Source organism: Rhea pennata, chromosome 14 (assembly GCF_028389875.1).
Source record: "Rhea pennata isolate bPtePen1 chromosome 14, bPtePen1.pri, whole genome shotgun sequence".
NCBI lineage: Eukaryota > Metazoa > Chordata > Aves > Rheiformes > Rheidae > Rhea > Rhea pennata.
In genome coordinates, this window is record NC_084676.1 from 1,588,096 (window position 1) to 1,610,433 (window position 22,338).

At 43.9% G+C, this 22,338-nt stretch overlaps 1 protein-coding gene across 1 annotated transcript; it reads left to right on the forward strand.

Moving 5' to 3' along the window:
- The first annotated feature begins 14,724 nt into the window (after nucleotides 1–14,724).
- LOC134147055 (protocadherin beta-16-like) lies at nucleotides 14,725–21,957 on the forward strand. The gene is made up of 2 exons (XM_062587794.1): nucleotides 14,725–17,185; nucleotides 20,996–21,957. The coding sequence occupies exons 1-2, from the start codon at nucleotides 14,756–14,758 to the stop codon at nucleotides 21,113–21,115; spliced, it is 2,550 nt and encodes an 849-aa protein (XP_062443778.1). The 5' UTR covers nucleotides 14,725–14,755; the 3' UTR covers nucleotides 21,116–21,957.
- Nucleotides 21,958–22,338: the final 381 nt, after the last annotated feature.

Below are 22,338 nucleotides of genomic sequence, written 5' to 3' on the forward strand. Positions count from 1 at the left end.
ATGATGCTGCAAGAAGTATTGCTGTTGGAGACGGCCTACACCTGTTATGTGGCATGATGGACAGAGGGGTTGGTTACCAGGACAGGAGATTTATTGGTAAGGAAAGTTGTCATTCCTCAGAACTGAAAAAGAGAACTAGTGAAGAGCCATTCTGATGGCTCATAGTGAATGTCAGGATTGTTTGTGACTTCGTAGAAGAATCCTCCAAGAAACATAGGAGTAGTTTCGAACCAGTAACAGTTTCAGGTGAGTCAGCAGATGAGAAGCAGAGCAGAAAATATCCCCAGGCAAGCCAGCTCTAGAGGTCAGCCTAGCATAGCTGCGCTTACCCTTACTGCAGAGCACAGCACACATTGGCTGTAAGAAGCACTATAAACCGAAGTGCAGAAGGGGCAAGGTCATTTGAGGGGGCTGGGCATTCGAGTACATCTGTCCACCTCTGCCTAACAAACCAAGCATGCTGAATACTGAGATGGTAAGAGAAAAAGAGGCAGGCCCAGGGATTTAAAAGCAACTCTTGCTGGTCCAGGCAGATGCTCTTGTTGCATGCTCACTTTAAACCAATACAAACTGCCTTTTTGTCTGTGCTTAGTGCAAAATCTGGGGCAAGTTCATTCCTACAGAAGATTCCTCATACTGATCCACAATTTTATCATGTGCAGACTGTATCACTGCTGTAAGAAACCCATCATGGACCATGAACAAACCAAGAAATCAGATAGCTAACATCAAGAGCACAAGCTTTTATTACTAGAGCTGAAAGAAAATAACTTGATTAAACTGAAGGAACCTATTTATGCTCTATAAGAAGCTACTTGAAGGGCAATTACAAAGATGATAAAACCAAATCCTCCTTAATAGAGGCACATAATATTATAGTGGAACAGCAGCAACTTGCAGTTTGGGAGTAAAACAAACTAGAATTATAACACTGAACTTCAGGAAATCAGATTTCAACTGCTTAAGCAATCATCTTGGCAAGATCTCGTGGGAGACTGCTGTGGAGAGCAAACGATTGAGGACAACCCATTAATCTTCAAGGAAAACCTTCTCATAGCACAAGAAAGGGCCTTTCCAATGTGCAGGAAGTCAAGCAAGCATGGTAGAAGCCAGCATGGATGAGGAGGGAATTCCTGACTAAGCTCAAACGCAAAAGAAAATAAGCAAAGTGTATAAGTGCAGTCAGGCTACTCAGAAGGAATATAAAGACCAGGCTTGAGCATGCAGGGGTGGAGTTAGGGTAGCTGAAGTTGAGCTGAAATTGAACTGAGGAATATAAAAGGCAGCAAGAAGGCTTCTAGAAGTACATTGATAGCAAAAGGAAAGCTAAGGAAAATATGGGCCAAGTGCTCAATGGGGCAAGGGATGTAGTGACAAAAGACATGTCAAAAGCAGTCCTATCCCAGTTAAGGCAGACTCAGCTCATATTTTGCTTTAAAAATAATGATGTAATTGCAGGATTTAAGAAGCCAATGTTTACCATCTGACTGAACACAAATCAAATATGTTCCTAATACAACCAAAAAAATGCGATTTCTGTTGCCAGAAAACACCGTTTCTGATAAGGGTCAGACTGAATTTGAATGAGAAAATCTGTATAACATATCACATCATTGATATTTATCTTCTGAAGGCCCATCATTTCAGAATATAAAGGCACTAGCTGAGCAGAGCAGCAACTAAGGCCAACATCTGGCCATGCAGGTGTATCTCAACTAATTATTCTGTTGGTATGTCTGAAATTGAATAGACAGAGTAGGGTTGGCCCTAGAGCTTTCAGAGGAGAAATAGTATCAAAATGACATACAGCTAGGGGATCAGGAGGATGTCTACTTTTCAGAAGATAATTGGAATTGAAAAGTGGTGCTTCCAAAATAGCAAAAGGCAGGAAAACACTACTAACACACATATATGCAGTTGCTGTGGGGCCACACAGAGGTTTTCCCAGAGGTGATCGTATCATTTGAAAGAATTCTGTGGGAGGCAGAGTCACAGAAAGCAACATCTGAGGCTCACATATGTCTCCAGCAGAAGGAAAGAAACTTGTGTTTGTTTCCAAAGGTCTAAAGCATGATCTTTGTTTTCTCTTTGTCATTTCAGTAATTTTTGCAAAGCTCTCTAGCTCTATTTAACTCTATTAGCGGCATAAAGGAGAATAGAAATTGAATTCCATCTGTTGTATTTTTTTAAATGTAATTCCAGGGAATTTAATGTCAATTTTTTAAAAAATAGATAATTTTGAAAGCTAATAATTATTCAAGACTTGGGAAGTAAATGTGGGGACATCAAATATCGAAAACATGATATATAACTGGAAGCAAGTTAGATACAAATGGATAATTCTCACAGATACAGGAGGAATTTTGTGATCATCTGATCTGTTCAGTGCATGACATACATACATCACATATTCTTATCCACTGATTCCTACAGCAAGATCACTTGTGACAGAATTGTAACCTATGTTTAGAAAGACTTCTACTATTGACTTGAAAGTGTCAAATGAGAGGTAACTAACATGTCTTGGCCGTGTCCCCTTGCTGTTATAAACTGTGCCATATTCCTTAATTTCTTTAAATTTCCAGATGATAACAAGGACATGTCAGAAGTGCTTGCTAGATTAAACAGCACTTTAATAGATGTCTTTTCACGAGTCTGATCAAATTACCTATAGCCTTTCCCTTTGATAAGCTGGAGAATGGAGATTTTTCATGCTGTGTCCTGTTCTCTACACCAATTATCATTCTCACTGTTCTTCCCTGAACTATTAACATTTTTGAAGTGCACATATGGAGACAATGTTCCCATAGCTGATATCAAGGAAATGCTATATTTCTATTCAATATTCTTCTGTAATAATCCATGCATCATATTAGTCTTCACAGTGGTGTTCAAAAACTGCCTAGAGAAATTTTCTGTCTGTCAGAATCCTATGTTTTATGGAATACTGTCTCCTGTTTGTCTGTATAATTCTTTGCTTCAGCAGGCATGATGCTGTGATTTATTGTATTAAAAAGTGCCTTGCTTGATTGTGTCTGCCATACCAAGCAATCCACAGATCAGTGAACTGATCATTGGCTCTCTTTTTTTGCTTATCGCCATGCCAATGTTTTATCATCTAAACAATGAACAAATGTATGTTTTCACTGTCATTATATCCTCAGATCATTTTAAAAAAAGATGATCTTATCTATACAGGTAAGAAAAAAACCTGTATAGGCCAAGCCAGCCTCCTGACATGCTTTGTATGCAGGTTTCCTTTTGGTTGTCACAGTGCAATTATTTGATACATCCACACTAATTGCAGTGAGACTATCAGGCAGATTTAATTCTATTCAGTATGTGCCATTTTGATTCTCCATGCAGTTGGTTTTTTTCACTTTTTTTATCTGGATGTTAGAGAAATAAAGCCAAAAGTGTTACAAAAGTCTGATTATATTATATCAACAGTACAGACTCTGTTATCATTCATATTAGTAATCTTGCCAGAGAACAATATCAGATCTTTTTGACATAACCTATTTTCCGTTAAGCTGCATGGTCCTCATTAGTCACACGATGAGATTTTAAGCTATTGCCACACAATGAGAGCAGTATCTAGAAGAAAATAATGAAAAAGGTATACCACAGTAAGAATGGGGAAGGGGGAGTTGGTTTATATGTGCCTTCTACCTCCAGTTGATTGATGACCTCTACTTTCACTTGCTTGACTTCTGTTTTGCTACACTTTTGCCATTGTGCCCTGGCCCATTAACCACGGTTTAGACACAACAGCTCAGACTACATTGCCTGCTAATTTGTAGTCCAGTCCATACAAAGCAGTAACCGGCATATCCACCAAGGGTGGAAGAAACACAGGACCTGTGCAAGGCCAGAGTCCTGAAACTGATGAACAAGGCCAGATATCTTAATCGTATGCACATATATATACTATACATATACACTATGAAGATATGTGCCATATGGCATCTTAGATCGCACTAGACAACTATTTTTAAGCACCTGAATGTCACTCACTGTGCACACTCTGTCCTGTAAATGTGCCCTCATCAGCACCTTCAGGATCTTTTCTGCCATCTTTTTGTTATATATATCTAGTGGGAAGTGTTGATTAATGAAGACTGGATAACTAGGACTCTATTTGTTTAGCATTTAACATTAGTAAAAGTAATTCATACTCTATCTGCTGAGCATTGATGTAATAAATATATATATCTGTTCCTGTCATAGTATCTGAAACCCTGGTTTTACCCTCAGAATGGCTGATGACTGTCAACAGGGAATAGAGATGGGTTTTTCATATATTCAAGTACACAGACTTAGGCTTGGGTTTGGGACTAAAAAGTTTAAGTCACGGGACATGTTTCTTATTCACACAGACAGCCTATAGCAATTCTTAACCTTCTCAGCATCATCCATGGCTGTTGTACTGACAGTTTTAGATAACTTCTTTTTTTAGCTACCTAGACTAATACATCAAGTAATCAAACAAGATAGACAAAAGTGATTAAATGAGGAAACAAATATTTAGTGGTGAACTGATGTCTGCAAAGGAATATAATCCCTGTTTAGACAGTAAGGTTGAGAACCCCTCCAGCCCCATGCTAGAGTTTCTGTAACCAGACAGTCAAAGGTGAGTTTGAACCCTGTTAAGCATCTTAAAAGTAGAAAGGTATTAGAGAAAAGCAAGTGGATCATACAATATTCTCTTCTTTTTAGGTTTTAAAATAAAGCATTGCATTTTGCATAGGAGCACTGTATTTTGCATAGGTTCTGCATAACATCTGTCATTTAAATGCCACTGATCCCAGCCCCTTTTGAAAGATAATCATAGAACCACAAACTTCTGGATCCCAACTGATCATATAAAGCAAGGTTGCATGTTATTGCCAGGACACATGTACATGGCAGAGGTAGAATTTTGTGGGCTCACAAAACTCTAAAGTTAAAAAGCTAAAGCTTTTAAGCAGTATAAGTATCTCCAAGTTCAGGAGATGCTGAGCAGGGCTTTGGGGGTTGCATTTTTTTAAATGGGTTCTTTATTTCCAATAAAAGCATGTTTTAAGCAGCCTTTCCTCATATGGGCCTTGAAAGCTAGTCCTGACTATGTAAAAGATTATTGGTGAGGCTGAACAAGACAGGCATTTTCTATAGATGCAATTCTCTTCAGCAGTGGAAGTATTATGTAGCTGCCTAATTTGGAGCATGTAAATTCATTTTCTTCTTCTGTAACATAGTATAGAATACATTGCACATTTATGTTTCATATCCTTGTGTAATAGTCTCTTATCTGCCAAACTAGAGAACTAAAATTATACAGCCTGAGAAAAAGTTAAACAATAAACTGATTCTGAGCAGAATTTAAATTGTACTGTGAAGTGCAGACTTGGTTTCTTTATTTATTTAGCACAAAATCTTTTTAACAGGAAGAAGAAAAAAATGGAACAAAAATTGTTTTGCTTGTGCCTTAAGAATATAAATAGGATTTTTTCAGGGATGCAAGACATACTTGCTTCTTAAAACTAAACTAGTTCACTGTACTTTGGCTGAAACACCTTGATGTGGAACCCCTCCATATCACTGATCTCATTTTAAAAACTTAGTTTAAACTTGTTAAGATATAGTTTCTTTAAAACAGATAAATTAGCCATAGATGAATCTGTGAATTCTACTTTAAATTGAGGTATGTGGTCAGGAATATATATGTATTCCCAATTGAGATTTGTTTCACTTTAAACATGTTTCTCTATCTCTTTTCTCTGTTTTCTGTAAACATTGGAACAGAAAACAAACATGTAATGAAAGTTCACACACTGCTTTAGACACGTTTAAAATGATTATAAATATTTTCAGCATCTGGCTTAAAAGGGAAGGAACTACGAGATTATTCAGCCCTGGTCTCTCCTTTGACAAGCTCTGCTTCCCAGGCTTTAAGCCGACTTCTGGGAGATCACGTTTCCAGGTGGCCTGCAGTCCAAGTGCTGGGGGGAACCAACACACTGCTCAATACCACATTAGTTTCATTTTTTGATCTGTGGCAGGGGCCTTAGGGTTTCCATGGGATCCTGTGGACTGCTCCACGATCTACCTCCCCTCCCAAATACAGCTTGGTCCGGAGTACTGGGTCCTCCCTGAAAGTCTCACTGCATCCCTAGTGACCTTTTAATTCCCATTTATCTTCAGCCTCTTGCTCTGAGCCTAAAACTCTCTCAGTCTGAGCTTATTCCCCTAAATCTGAGTGTGCTCCCGTTTTCCCCCAGGCACTGCACACCGTAATGGGAGCCAGCTCCTGTGGATAACGATGCCAAGCCCTGGCTCAGTGAGAGAAAGGCGACCAGTCTCTTACCTGGCAAATGAAAATCAAAGGGACCTGCCCTAGCCGAAACCGGGGAGCTGGCAGAGCCCAGTTCTCTGCAAGCCGTTTTTTGACGCTCCTTTCCGTGACTTGCAAATTCGCTGCTCTTTTTTTCTTTCCTCGGTGGCGGCCTCCCTCCACTGGCGCGAAGCGGGATTTGCAGCGCAATATCCTCTGCCAGCCGAGCCGAGCCGAGGCAGGGACGAAGCCACAAATCCAACACCCGCTGCCTGTAGTTCGCTCGTCTCTGGGCTGACCCGCGCTGGTCCAGCCAGCCCAGGGAAGGGGAAGGGGGGGTGAACTTGCTGGTGGACCTTAAACTCCATTTCATCGAACCCTAGGGTTAGCTGTGTGCGGGTCTCATCACCTTCTTGGCTGCACTTCATCAGATACTATTTTTAAATGTGAGAGTGGTCATGGAGTCCTGGCTGCTTTCCATTAGCGAGTCCTCCCCATCACTGCTGTGGTCCAGTAATTTTAATACAAAAGGATAAAATGTTCAGATGGAAGAATCTTAACATAAGAGGAATACTGCACCTACCCATGTATAAGATTTTCATAAAGTGAATTAGCCATGATGTACTTTTACCAGCACCTGTTAAATAAATTGTTTTCATACCTGTTTGCTTTATCATTTCTCAATAATAGCTGTATATATGCATCGATCATTAGGTTCATGTTCAGTTTTTCATTGCCATTGTTTGTCCACTCCATGAGTAAATGTGATATTGGGGTGAGTAAGTGTTTGTTGACTAAAGGGTGAATAAGGCCTTTCTAGATTTCTCCTTATAGGATGGATGTTTCCTGTCCTGGAAGGCTCCTTTACTTCGCTGAGTATCCACATATAACATCGGATAGCAATGCAGAGCATGTCAAAACATCCTTCAAAAATAAAGATGGCTTTGCACAACTCACCTTTGTAAAGATACAACAGATATTAAACAAGATGGTGAAGATACCAGGACATCTCAGGATAATCAGAGCCTAAACCTCACTACTTTGTGTCAAAGATGTGACAGAAAGTTCATTCGTCATCCGGCTTTGCTAGAAATGGTTTAGTTGTATCTGAGACACAAGGGTTATCCTGTGATGCAGGAGGGCGCCTGGTTTGCAGTTGCTGCTGAAACTGTAACCTGAGAAATCCCCCTCCATGTTTCTGATGCTAGAAATAGTGGCTTTAAGAGATTTCTTGCAGACATAAGAGATTTTCCAAAAGGTGATACTGGAGGAACCACTAAAGACTTTTTAGAAGCCAGCATTTATGTCCTTACTTTCAAGGTGAGAGAAGAAAATCAAACAATTACGTCTTCTAAATGTGACTGTAATGTGACAGCTCCTGTTCAGAAGATATGTACTGCTTGTGTCTTTCATAGTCGGATTTGGGAGCAATAGGGACAGGTAGGCAGAGGCAAGAAGACTGGAGATGCTGACACGGCATGGGAAAATCAATCAGGATGCATTCTGTGTCTTTTTCTGAGGTTCATTATGGAAGCTGTCAAAAAGATACTGAGACTTACAGCTGACGGTAGAAAAGCAGAAGAAAGGCTTCATGAAAAACCTTCCCCCCCCCAGCATCTTCCCCAGGTGGGAACTCTCTGCTGCTTCTGTAGAGCATAGGCCAGATTTCTCTTTTGTTGGGGTCAAATTGTCTTTGTCATTTAGTTGGAACAATACCAGCCACTTAGTTGTGAACTGCTGGATTGGTCATTTATCTTCAGATGCACTAGACAAAGAGAAGTGGAGATAATCCTTTAACACTGACCAATCTCCATGTTCACCTGTGACTGGAACAAATGTGACAGCTCCTGGCACCTTTGATCTCTCTGTCTTCCCAAGAGAGCCTCAGTTCGGAAGCTCTGTTTTCCTCCTGGGCAGTGACCAAGCTGTTCATGAGGTTGTGCTTAAATCAGATTTCCATTGAACTCTCAATTAGATAGCACTGAACTAGGTGTTTCCACCTTATGTTTTCATAGTCAATGTTTTCCACTTAGTGTTTTCATACTTGCTGAGAATTAAGTCCAAGAGTTACAGGATCTGGGAAACTAGCTTGAAGATGGGCCTAGCCTTGCATCAAGAGACTGAAAAGGTAGAGCACAGCTATCTGCCTTTTTCCAGACACTACATCCTGTAAAGCTGATTAGGATCCCCTTGATTTGCTGCTACATTTTCTAATTTTCTTGCTCCCCAAGAGGCAAGTGAGACTCTGAGGGAGAAAGATGGAAAAGAAGGAATCCTGTGCCTTGGGTTCAACACTGAGAACCTGAGAAGGACAGACACAAACCGGAAGGACTGTGTCTCGACCTGTCTTCCTCTTCCTTCCTCCTCTGTTTCGTTGTTTTGTTTCTTCCTTCTTTCTGTACACTTCAGCTCCTTTCTGACTTATTCTCATGTTTTCACTTGAAACTACATCCACTGCCCTTCCTGCTTTTCTCTGTAAGTCCCATATTCTGGCTGATTGGACCTCATTTTTTGTTTGGTGATGGCCATTCTAATTCTTTACTGACAGGCTCTATACTGACAGACTCCTCACAGATTGCTTTCAAAACAGATCCTATATGTATTCCTCTGTCTTCATCCTACTTGATCAGTCCTGTCAAAGCAACGGGTTGATACTCATCTTCTCTTGGCCTCTTTCCCTCCTCTAACTGCTGCTCATTCCTCCTGCTCTCTCTTTTCCCATTTCATTTGCAAATCTTCTTCTCAGTCCATGCCCCATTTCTCTCCTCAAACAGCACTTCAAAATTAGTCTTTCCCAAACCGACATCTTCTCAAATCCTATATTCACTTACTGGTCCATCCATTAAAAAGAACGAAAGAAAGGTGGGGGGGAGGTCTTATTTCCATGCCCAGAACAGCATAAGCCTGTCTTTCTCTCCTTTCCTTATTATATCACTTGACTGTCTTCCTTCAATCTCTCCAACTCTCCTTCTTGCAGAATTGCAGAAGGAGAGTTGCAAATTGCAGAAATATTTGTCCAAAAGCTGTAAGCGCCTTGCCCTTGTTCCAGTGATGCCTTTCTGTCTCTGAATTCTCTTTTCAAACCTATCCAAATGTCACTTACAAATCATCTTATTTTCTTCTGTCTGTTGCTTCATGAAAAGCATGTGAACTGTTGATTCAGTGGGCTGTTGATCCAAGTCCAAGACTGTTCATACAGTGGACTTGAATTACTTAACATCCTTGTGCTGCTTGTAGGTTCTTCAAGTGATTTTTGATAAGTATTTCCTCCTAGTCAACTGGAGGGAAAGGGAGACATAAAGCTCAATAGATGGTATTTTCCTCACAGAATAAGTCGACAGAGGATTAGAGATTAAAGTACTAACTGTGGGCCACTTGAATCTTCAGGGTATGAGAACACACTGTTCTAGGAATTTCTGAAGAAATCTCCCTACAATATGTTTGAACTAAAAGTGAGGTTGAAGATGGAAAAGCTGGATCCCACTGAGCAAAAAGTTTAGGAGGATGAGAATAATTACTTGGTTTACTAATATGATTGCCTTTTGAAGCTAAATGTTGAACCTGAGAAGGACTTGCTTTCAAATGGGAAGTACTGAGGTTGTCATGGCTAAAGATAAGACAGCTGTTGTTTCTTTTCTCCAAAAGAAGTAGGAGGGCAAAGATGTGTTTAGATGTCTTCCAGGTGTCTTTTGGCCAGGGTAACCTTCAGTGGCTGGAGATAACATCTACCAGAATGTCACTGAGAAGGTATATACTCTTAGAGTATGTAAAATAGAATTTTCCTTTATTCTCCAAAGTTGTAAGGTATGCAGCGGAGATTTTAGAGCATGGATCCTCATAAACAGCTGTTAGTAGAAAGGAGGTGCAGTTATGTAGGAGGAAATGTGCTAATATTAATACTGAACTGGTTCTTAAATTCAGATTACTTTAGGCAAGAACATACAAGAGTTAGAGGTCTCCTTATAAAAATAAAATATCCAAATATTTGAGCCTGGTGCAATCAGTCTGAGCTTTATGATGTCTAGAATATTTATCTTATTTCTGGAAGATATTCTGAGCAAAGTTGCTACATTTACCAATGTCTTCATTAGGCATATTTAACAGAAGGTCTATGTAGGATGACTTCTAGATCTTTCACATTAGCCTGTACTGTTAATGCCAGATCAAATGTCTCAATAAGTGACAAGAAAGTGAGTCTATTTGCTAAATACTTCAAGTGGGAAATATATTTCATAATTCGCTCTGGAAATAGCCCAAACGTAATGGCAGCAACCCGCACTGAAAGCCCCAGATGCAGGCACGCCTGTGTAGTTCCTGTTCTGGACGCTCAGTGCCGCTGTCGGCCAGCGCTGTGCGTCTACTGCTGTTGCTGCGCAGGGAATTAGCAAACAAGGAGGGACCAGCGAGAACCAGTCAGACGTTATCTGACTGATACTAGCTGAGAGCCTGGCTGAAATAACCTGGCTGGACCGGAATTGCCCTGGTTCAAAGCCTTTCTAAGGGCTCTGCTGGGAATAACCTCATCGAAAACCGCCTGGAAATGGAAGAGCACAACGCACAACTGAGGGTGTGGAGTAGGGAGAAAATCGCCCAGGCTCTGTCCCCAGCCCGCTGATGCGACTCTCTGCTCATGGAAAATTTGTAAGGATTTCGCCGAAGCTTTGTGGTGGCTCAGGCAGAGCCTGTTGGTTGGTAAGCACCGAGTTAATACCGGGAGAAACAAACGTTTACATTTAACAGAGTAATGTGGATTAGCTGGAGCGAATGAGGGTGGGGGGAAGCTTTTTTCTCTCTCCAGAATCGAATCACAAATGGGACACGTACCAACTGTATTTACAGTGAAAATGGAGACCTCGAAGATGGGAAAGAGTTCTGCCAGCTTTCCTCATGTCTGCATCCGGCTGAGTGCTCAAGGCAGCAATTCCTCCCGGGTGCTGGGAATCAAAGCGCTAGCTGAGTGTTAAAGACGAGAGAAGAAACCCGCTCTGGGAACTGATTGTGAAAACAATTGTTCTCTCTTCTTTTCTTGGGTTTGGAAATCCATAATGACGTGCGAAAGTATCTGTGTTTTTGGTATGAAGGCAATTGCACCTCCCAGGTAAAGCTATCTGCAGCGTGTGGCCGAAGAGGACGATCAAAAGCGGCGTTTTAACAACAATTGAACTGATTGCGCCAGGGATGGGAAGGCGTCTTTATCCGGCGGGGAAAATCTGGGAAAAGAACATGGACTGTGACTGATGAGATTTTACTCAGCAGATCGGAATTCCCAACTAGAAGAGCACGAAGAGGATTTTGGAAACTGGAATTGCTCAGGCTGCAGAATTGGGAGAAGAAGGTCTTGCAAAATGATTTTTTTTTTCTTTTTAGGATCTCCATGTTCTGAAATACAGAGATATCACAGGAACTGAGCAGAATATGTTACTGTAGCTCTTTTTTAGGGTCAAGATGTAAATCTCTGGATAGGGAGGAAAACAGGTCTTCAGTCATTTAAGACTTCTTTCTTAAGTTAAATAAATCATAACTCATTCAAAAATTCAAAGAAATCCAAAACATCACCGTGTGCTGAAGGAGATAGTGAATTCTCTGGCAACATTAAAACACATTATATATCATATTTTGGCTGTAATTCCTACGTTACATTAAAAGACAATGTATCCTGGCCTGTCAGTACAGGTACTTCCTGTTTTCCTCTAGAACATGTCAATATTATTTTTGCAACCCAGTGGAAAATATCAGCATTAGTTATCTGGTGATGCATAGGAAGTGACTCACTTCATTTCCTCTAAAATGAGAAAGAATATGAGCTTCATTCTAAGAGCAGCACCTTCTAATGTGCCAAGATACATTGCTAAGAGTGTCGTTGTTAGGGTCACTGTTCCTGTTACATCTTCTTGACCGAGTCGGCTGAAGGACAACATCTCCCACCCGAAATGAGGGGAGCATGTTACCTGGTTACTATAGAGATGGTTTGTGCTCATAGAGATTCTTCTCAGACTGTTCCGTGCAGCGTACCACACATTACCAGGGCTTCAGTAGTGAGATGAGAGCCCCCGAAGTGATACCAAGAGATCAGGTAGCAGTCAAGAAAGGGCACCTTCCCCTCTCTAAGAGGCCAAAAGGAGAGCAGAAGCACTGGTGAGGGTGCAAAGGGAATGGATTTCAGGTGTTAGCTATTTTTGCAGCCCGTGAATGGGGAGAGGAGTCGCACTCTCAATGCAGCCTGCGAATGTACCGGGCTTGAGATCGCTTTTACAACAAGCTTCTGTCATGTTGCCGTTGATGATAGAAACTCGAGAGTCGAACACATTCCCCCTTATATCTTTAGTCAGAAAGGAGAAGGAAGAAAGGAAGAAAGGAAGAAAGGAAGGGAGGGAGGAAAGAAGGAAGAACTGACCTGGCTTTTGATATGATTTAGCCTTTAGAGCCTCTCACGGTTTGAAGTCAACGGGATATAAGGAAGAAATCACACACACACACACACACACACACACACACACAAAATCACATCTGTGAAAAGTTACCTAGTATCTAATATTCTGGGTAATCCTAAAGTCAACCTTGACTGTCACTCTTTCTCCCAACAGGAAGTTTCTTTTAAAAAATCTACAAAATTTACAAATAATCTGAGTTTCTCAGACTTCACCTGGTGAATATATTTTGACGGGGTCTACCCTGTTAGCAAACTAAAAGAAGAAAAATAACATGTAGGAAATTAAAAGAAAGCTGTCAAAATCGAGGTGATTAGTATATTTCATACATTAAAAATATCTGTACGTTAAACGTGCATTTGCGCTGGCGGGGGGCGGGGGGGGAGGCAGCCAGAACTCAGCGGTGGATACCGAGGAGCCATCGGGAGGTAACCCAATTCTCAGGATTGGCAATTAAACCCTAGGTCTTTATCCAGTCTCCGACCCGGATCTTGGGTCAAGCTCATCAAGCCATTGCTCAAACACGATCAGCTCTTTTTACCCCCCCTCCCCACCATTTTCCCATTTGTTCCTCCTCCATAACTGCTGACTCCTTCTGTTCCTCGAATTTGATCCTCCCACTGATCATCCCTTAATAAACTAAACTTTTTAGATTAACCCAGTCCGCCTCAAACAAACGTCCATAATCAGTTTGCTATTTCCTATGGACGGGTCCTGATAATCCACGATATTTTTTTTTCCTCCCCCTTCGTCGTCTCGTTTACAAAGTTTCCGGTTGAATCTCTTTGAGGTTACACTTGAGCGGTTCCTTTAATGGCCCATCGATCAGTATGTTAAGGGCACTGGTCTTTGTCATCGTCTTCGTCTGCTCCTTCTCGTTAGGGTTTGTGTATCTGGGTGTTTAATTTATGACCTCTCCTGTTATGTTAAACAGCTTTTGTATCTTTACACAGCCGTTAAGTATCCTTACACAGATGAAGTCCAGCTTTGATCTCTGAGTGCATTGTCCTTTAAGGTATTTCTAAGCCCGTGTGGTGAATATCAGAACAGAAAGAACTGTATCTCTCCAAAATATGAAAGTAGTTTGCAACATTTCGATTTTTTGACTAGGAAAGGGGACATTTTTCACGGACGTAGGAGCGCTGTGTCGTACAATCACGCATCTCAGGACGGATGGAAGAACCAGGCAGATCAGCAGGTAGCAGGGGAGAGTATTTTTGTCAGTTCACAGAGATACTTGTTGAGGTCTTAATATTTGGGAGATGGAGAAGTGTAAGAGTCCTACAACCTTTGAGTGAGGTGTGATACAAATGTGGGGAAAACTGCATTACAGTGATCTATTAGAGTGATTAGTTATAATGATTTTACTGTGATGGTGAGCTCTTGTCATAAGAGTTTGCTTCCAGGAGCTTTCCCTATAAATTCCATGGCACCAGCTCTTCTGTTCAATAGCAGAGATTCTCTGGCCCGCCCCACTTGCTAAATGATCTACGGTGATTCTTTAGAGGAGAAGAAATTGAAAATACAGTAACGTATACTGTGGAAGTGGTAGATTTTACAAATCCTACGCAACATAAAGGGAAAACACAAGCTATTTCTGAAGAGCTTTCTGAAGAGCTCCCCACTGTGAGATAGCAAACTCCTATATACAAGGAGTAAGTCTGCTTCCAAACAAAGACGAGTATTTACATTACAGTGGTTCAGGTCGGCACGAAGAGTGCAGATTTAAGCAGTAAACTCAAAATGTCAGCACTTTCCCCGAATGTGAAAGGCAAAGGAAAGATTCGCCCTTGCGACGCTGGGTGGGGCTGTTGGCCACGGACCGGAAGGTTTCTCTGCCCACACCAGTTATTCAGTCAGCAGCAAGCAGGATATAGGGAGACAGAAAAGCCGATCGAGCTGCTCGGGAAGGGCGGCGGGGTGCAGAGTTTGGGAGGCTCCGGGGGGGTTCAGAAATAGTGTCTCGCCGCAGGATTCCCGGGAAACACCGCTCTGCTTTGGACGCTGTGTAAAAATGCTGAGAACCACAGAGGATGCCCCGAAAGGATGGTTTTCCTGGAAACTGATGGCGAGCAGAGGCATCAAAAGGCAAGTGAGCTTGTTTATTCTCTGTGTATGCGTCTGTCAAACCGGGTCTGAAACCCTGCGCTATACTCTGGCAGAGGAAATGGAGAAGGACTCCTTTGTGGCCAACGTTGCAAAGGACCTGGGGGTTTCTCTCAGCCAGCTCGCTGCTCGCAAGGCCCGCGTTGTATCCGAGGGGAACGAGCAGTATTTCCTGCTGAATCAAGACACGGGAGTCCTGACAGTGAAGGAAACGCTAGACAGAGAGGAGATCTGTCCACAGAGCGATATCTGCACACTCTTCTTTAAGATATTCTTTGAAAATCCATTGCAACTGATACGAGGGGAAGTGGAGATTCTTGACATAAATGACAACTCCCCTGTATTCCTAGAAAAGGAGATGGTTCTAGAGATTCTGGAAACGGCATCTCCGGGGTCTCGTTTCCCTTTGGAAAGTGCCAGAGACACTGACGTGGGGAGCAACGGCCTGCAAAAATACAGCCTCGGGCCCAACTCACATTTTTCTCTAGATCTTGGGACCGGAAAGGATGGGGGGAAATACGCAGAGCTTGTACTACAGCAGCACCTGGACCGCGAAGACCAGCCAGAAGTAAATTTGCTTCTCATCGCCACTGACGGGGGCTCACCTCCCAGGTCAGGCACGGCTCAGGTCCGGATCGTGGTGCTGGATGCCAATGACAATAATCCTGTCTTTGGTCGGGAAGTCTATGAGGTACGCCTGGCCGAAAACAGCCCGCCGGAGCAGCTAGTGGTTAGAGTCGCGGCTGAGGATCCCGATGAAGGGTCCAATGGCAAAGTGCGATATGCCTTCACTCAAACGTCAGAGCGGTCTCGCCACCTCTTTCAGCTGAACCCTGCCACCGGTGAGATATGGATCTCGGGCAACCTGGACTTCGAGGAAGCAAAAAGCCATGAGATGGTGGTGAGAGGCACCGATGGTGGGGGGCTGTCTGCGCATTGCAAAGTGCACGTGGAGGTCCTGGATGTGAACGACAACGCCCCAGAGATAGCACTTACCTCCATCTCCGCCTCCATTCCCGAGGACGCCCCACCCCGAACCGTGGTGGCCTTGTTCAAAGTGCGAGATCGAGACTCTGGAGACAACGGGAGAACGGAGTGTGCGATCAATGAGGACTTGCCCTTCGGTCTCACAGCCACTTTCGACAATTACTACGAGCTGCGGACAGACGCGGCCCTGGACAGGGAGAGAGCGGCGGAATACAACATCACCATCACGGCCATGGACTGGGGCACACCGCGGCTGAGTTCTGAGGAAAGCATCTTCGTGCAGATATCTGATGTGAACGACAACCCCCCGGAGTTCACAAAGGCAGTTTACACCATGTCAGTGAAGGAGAACAACAGCCCAATGCTCCGAATCGGCAGCGTGAACGCGACGGATGCTGACACGGGGAAAAACGCCCGCGTGAGCTACGCGCTGGTGTGGGAGCAGGGAAAGAAGTCCAATGTGTCAGTCAACTCGGAGAATGGGGAACTTTATATCCTCCGTCCACTGGACTACGAGGAGGTGCGCGCCTTCCAGGTAGCCGTGCGTGCCGTTGACGGCGGCTCGCCGCCGCTCAGCACCGAGGCGCTGGTGCGTGTGGAGGTGCGGGACGAGAACGACAACGCGCCCGTCGTGCTGCACCCGCTGCCCAACAGCAGCGCGGCGGTGGGCGAGCTGGTGCCGCGCCGGGCACAGGCCGGCTACCTGGTGGCCAAGGTGGTGGCGGTGGACGCGGACTCGGGGCAGAACGCGTGGCTCTCCTACGAGCTGGCCAAGGCCACGGAGCCGGGGCTCTTCCGCGTGGGGCTGCACAGCGGCGAGGTGCGCACGGCGCGGGCCGTGTCGGAGCGCGACGCGGCCCGGCAGAGACTCGTGGTGCTTGTGAGAGACAGCGGGCAGCCGCCGCGCTCCTCCACCGTCACCCTCAGCCTCGCCCTAGTGGAGGGCTTTTCTGAAGCCCACCTGCGAGTCAGCGAGGAGGTGCCCGCCGACGACCCCGACGCGCCACTGACGCCGTACCTCATCATCTGCTTGTCCTCCGTGTCGGCACTGTTCCTGATCACCGTGGTGGCCATTGTGGTTGTGAAGGTGCGGCGGGCCAGGGGGAGGGAGGCAGAGACAGGGCCCGCTTTCCCGAAGATTGCCGGGGAAGGTAGCTCCGGCTCCCTGCCTCGCAGCTACGTGTACGATGTCTGCTTCGCTGCCGGGACTATCAACAGCGAGTTCCGGTTCCTCAGGCCCCTCTTCCCCTGTTTCCCAGCCGGACTGCCCCCCGGTCCAGGAGACCAGCGGAGCTCTGTGTGTTCGCAAGACGTGGCCAGCCTCAGGGAAGAAGGTGACTGGACAGCACAGGTAAGGGACCTGCGCGGGGCAAGGCTCCAGGGAGGGAGGTGGATGGAGCAAAGGGAAGGGTGGGGGAGGTGTTATCGTTGACTATGGGTGCGGCACAGAGGGGAGTAGCAAACAGGCGGAGCTGGTGCAGCAGGAATCCCTGGAGAGAAGGCATGGGCCGGAGACGGTCTCACAGGCGCTGGTGGAGGCTTACCATGGAGATCTGGCACGGCCCAGCTGCACTCCAAGTGCTGGATTACTGAACTTTTCTGCATCCGCTCTGTCGAGGTATAAAGCAGGATGTAAATGGAAAACAGCTTTCCCAGGACTATTGTCACTAAAGTGGAAATAAGTGACCCGGATCACAGCGCCACTGCAGATACCCGGAAGATCCTCTGATTATTTGCACTAGATAAAGTCTCTGGTGTCATCCGAATGGTGGGCAATTGGATCATGAGAAGACGAGGCCTGTGGAATGGATATATGAGCCACCGACAGATGAAGTAGAAGGTGGGGCATCTGTCCATGCACTGCAAAGAGCCCGTGGTGATCCAGGGCAGGAATGATACTGCTCCCAAAGAGACGGCCTCCCTGGGACGGTGGTGGTCCTGTCCGAGTGAACAAGCAGGACTCCGGGTACAATAATATGGTGGGCTGCCCTATCGTTGACAACATCCTCCAACAGCTATTCGAAGCTGGGGTGGTTATCGGTGCTGGTGGTGGAACTGACTTGAGGCAGTGTTAAGGAAATTTCCAGTATACTCTGATTTTGCAGAAAAAGAACGTGCAAAGTCGCAAGCCCTGCAAGCAGAATATCTTCTCTGACCTTACCTTAGCCCTGTTTTTCTTGCAAAGTTGAAGAACTACAAAGAAACACGTTTAATCCAGCCAAGAGTACAAAAGTTGTTCAAAGGTAACACCGGAAGAGGTGTAAAAATTGGGTCAAATAAGGCTGGTACGGATCTCGTACTGTAACATGGCAAGGGGACTGGCAGAACTAAGAATCGTGGCTAGACCTGGTTAGTTATGTAAACTAAAGTATTGAACACGTAATAACATATTATCACTTTAAAATTGTAACAAAAAGCTACTCGAGGTCCCTTCTTGTGTTCCCAGCCAAGAGACACCTTATTTCCAGCAACAAAACTTTAAAAAATTAGAAATCTGGTTCCTGCTGCTCATTACCGCTGCCCACAACCGAAAGCAAGAGAACAGATAATTTTGAGAGCTGAAAGCCAGAGCGTTCTACAAGTTACTGAAAGCCACAGAGCACACCTCTGCCATTAACATCCATTGTATTTTTGTCATATATATTAATAATATTGGCCGGTTAGATGTGGAAATCTGGGCTTTGTAATGCATCCTCCCTGTTCGTTCCTGATCCACTCAAGCGCTCATGAAAAGCACCAGCAACCCTGTCCATAGTGCTGCTATGAAGATCCCTTGTCACTGATCTTGGGCATGGGGCAGTTTCACTGTCTGGGGTCCCACAGACTTTCATTTTCTCTGACGGGAGCAGAGCACCTGCTTGCAGCATCGCATTAGCCTTGAAAGCACGAAAGAGAGTCCTTAGGAGAAATAAATGCTTTCATTACGAGTGCCATTGCATTGCACAAAGATCTTTCATTTCTAGTAGTTTTCTGTTATTGCTGTTCCTTCCCATTTCCATTTGGTTCAGATGGGTACACTCTCGTACTCTCTTCTCTCCCAGTTATCCTCTTAAGAAGACTCTGCAAACTGCTATTCTTGTCTCCTCAAGCTGTGTCATATCCAGCAAGAAAAGTTAATGGCTAACTAAGGAAAAACAAACCGGAGCTGCTTAGCGATTTGCAGGACATGCCTGCCGTTTAGAGACGTCTCTGTGGGCTCAGTAGAATACGAAAAACAATTAGGAATCTGATCTTATCTCTTTTTGAGTAATCTTAGCGAATCTCTTCTTTCTTTTTTTTCCCCGAGGGTAGTTTGCAGCTTGTATAGTTGATGCCTATTTCCAGATTTAAAAAGTCCAAGGACAAAAGAGAGAGAAAAAAGGTATCTGATCCCCCCACCTACAAGCTGCGCCTTGAATCTGCCATGTGAATATCTTCAATTCCATGCATTCAATCTTAGATGTCATCTTTCTCGGTCCAACGTCTGCCATTCACCACTATTGGCCCACAAATGCTATGAATTTCTCTGTCCTCCAGTGGAGGTTGCAGTGGCTGGAATGATGACAATCAGTGGACAAGGGGCAAGAGATTGGGGAGATGTGGCCCAAAGGCAGCTGAAAGCTGCCAAGGAAGAGGACGAACCAGAAGGACAAGGGAGAAATGCTGAGAGAAGTCGAGAAGTAACGCAGCCCAACTCATCTCTGTGGCATCTATTGTTAAGAGCTGAGATAAGAGAGATATCAGTGTTGTGCACAGGAGTTTTAAAATAGTAACAAAGGTTGTAACGTCCTGCTGCAGGGAGCCCAAATCCTTCATAGTGAGCACTTTGCTCTTTTATCACCAAAACCTCCTGCTATCTGTGGCAACAAGAAAAACAGTCTGTAAAAATATACACCACCTGAAAGGAAAGGTCAGATCCTGCAGCTGATCTCAGTGACTCTAAGAAGAATAGTTGTTTTAGTCTCAGCAAATACTTAAAATGTTCTCTCACTGTGGGATTTCCTGATGGTTTCTTGAAGTAAATATTTGTACATTTGGGAGTATGTTTAAACTTACAATGTCCTCTAGTATTTGTATGTTGCATATGTCCTGAATAAATTTAATAACACTCGTCATTAAATTCTGTTGTGCTACATAAAAAAAAGAACGATTCCAGTTTTGCTTTGCTCTACGGAGCAAGGTGTTAGTAGGGGATATTAATTTTCTTAGGCCGATCTATCACAATTTAGTTTCCTACCAGTAGGATAGCCACATCCTCCGCAAGAAAGTACCTCACGTCCAACCCAGTGGATAGCCGTTGCATAGCCAATACTGATCAGCCAAAAGCTGTTAGTGGGCCAAGACACAGCTGCTGCAAGGGAGTAAAGGGATTGGGAAGGGCACGGTGGAAGCTAATGGACATCAGAAGAGGTCTCTTTCTTGCAGCATTTCTCCTCCCTCTGGGCTGCATACCCCAGTGTTTGCAGCGTTTACGCAGTTGAAGGGACTTAAGGTTTCCAGGCATGATGCAAAGTAGGCGCCTGATATGGGTCATTTCTGAGGTTCCCTTTAATCTCTTGACTGTTTAAAAGAGCATGAGCAGACTACAGATGGTAGTTAAAAGAGCTCCTGTGACTTCTCTGTCTCTCCTTGTTCTAGAATCAAGTCTAGGTTCCCTTTTAACTCGAATTTCAGAGTTTTGGGGGATCCAGCTACCTCGTGCATTTCATGAGAGTCCACATAACAAACAGCTATGACAGTGAAGACTCCCATATATCCTGTCATGGTCACCCCACAGCATCGCCCTGTTTAATAGCCACTGAGGCAGGGAAGTCTTCTATGCAAATGCCTCGGTGGGAAATGAGGATTCACCTCGAGACATCAATATTAAATCGAATTATTTCTTTTTTATGAAAGTGATTTTTTTTTTAGGATCTTCTCATGAAACAGTGCTCCCTCCCCCATCCCAGACTCATAAATGGTTTTCAGTAGTTCCCTTAGGATGTCCATAATAAGGAGGATATGTTCAGGCTTTAGCTTTGCCCTGTTAGGATCAAAGAGACTCTGCTGCCCACCTTCACTTTTGTCTCTGGGTAGAGAAGAGTACCAAGGTATAAGGCATATCTGGAAACCAGTGCGCTTCTCACTGACTTCTGCTTACTTTCAGCCTTCAAATTACAGACCTCTACTCTGTTCTTTGCAGGGCAGAGCTTCCCACTCTGAAGACACGGGTCCCAGGCCAGTGGAAGCAGACTGCGCTGCTAACAAGGTTATAGGGTTAAAGGATATTCCCGATCAAAACCCTTGGCTCACCCATCAGTAGATGAGGACAAGAACAAGCATGTCTGTCTGCACCATTTAAAGCCATCATGGAGAAACCAGAACCAAGAGACATAACATACACCAAAAAGAAATACCAAGAAGGCACAAGTCGTCTCTGCAAGAGAGCAAGGACACTCTCCTCTTATGTAGTATTTTGTTCACTTAGGTATTTTACAACTGTGATATGGATGGAGGAAAACTGTGTCGCATGCTGATTACACCTTTCTTGATGTATGATTGTGGGACTGCTGCTGCATCTGAATATCAAGGGAAATATGAAAACCAAAAGGAGATCTTCAAGGGTAATTTTTCCTTCATATGTTTTCTATATTTTTTTCCTTATGGAGGGGGTTCTGTAATACTGTCTTAATTTTCAGCAGTCTGCTAAATGCCACCCCAAACATTTGTTAAATGACATGAAGTAATACGTGCAAACAAACTCTTTAATAACAAGCAGAAGTTGATTACGTTAGAAACGGCTGACCTTAACACACTTTGCCTATTAGACCAAGACTTTACAGATTTTCCACATTATAAAACGTGGATGATGAAGACTGCATTCCTTTTTTTTTCACAATATGAAATTGAATAGTTATAGAGCATTTCAGGATAGTTGAGTGTAAGGTGGTAGAGAATTAGAAGTAGTATTAGTGGTTTTACAGCAAAATAGGTTATAGCTTCTATAACAAAGATAAGGCACTGTAAAATGCAGTGAGTCTGGAAACTTTTTATCTTCTTTTGCTTTCATTACTCGGTACTGAAATACGAATTCATGTGATATTTCCTGTTGCTCACACGTTTTTAAGAGTCAAATGTCTGATGAAAAAACCAATAAAACCTACTTGCTGGATCTGCCTCGGGTGAGTGTTCTGTTTCAGTCTGTGTTTGCTGCTGTTCGCTGCAGAGAGGCTTCCAGTCCATGAATGTGGTGTTAAAGCAGTGACTTTTAACGGTACTTCTCAGCTCAGCAGAAGGGCGATCAGCAGTTGTTAGGTATGGGAGGAAGGAACTGTGCTAGGAGTTAAGGGGCTCTAACGAGCTTCTCTGAAGTGCCTCTGAAGTCACCTGTCACAGCCACTGCCAAGGAAATAGCCTCACTAAGAGCAGTATTGCAGGAATAAACCAGAGCATTTTAGATTGGATTTTATGCCGGAGAAATCAGGTCATCCTGAAGAAGGCTGTGCTCAGGAGCCACAATAGGAAGGAGGGAGTTTGTCTGAGCCA

Bases quoted from the DNA above. Each gene is read 5' to 3' on its own strand.
- LOC134147055 (XM_062587794.1), top strand. From the start codon at position 14,756: ATGCTGAGAACCACAGAGGATGCCCCGAAAGGATGGTTTTCCTGGAAA. The intron at 17,186-20,995 runs GTAAGGGACCTG...TGTTCTTTGCAG, and splicing joins AAGGTGACTGGACAGCACAG to GGCAGAGCTTCCCACTCTGA.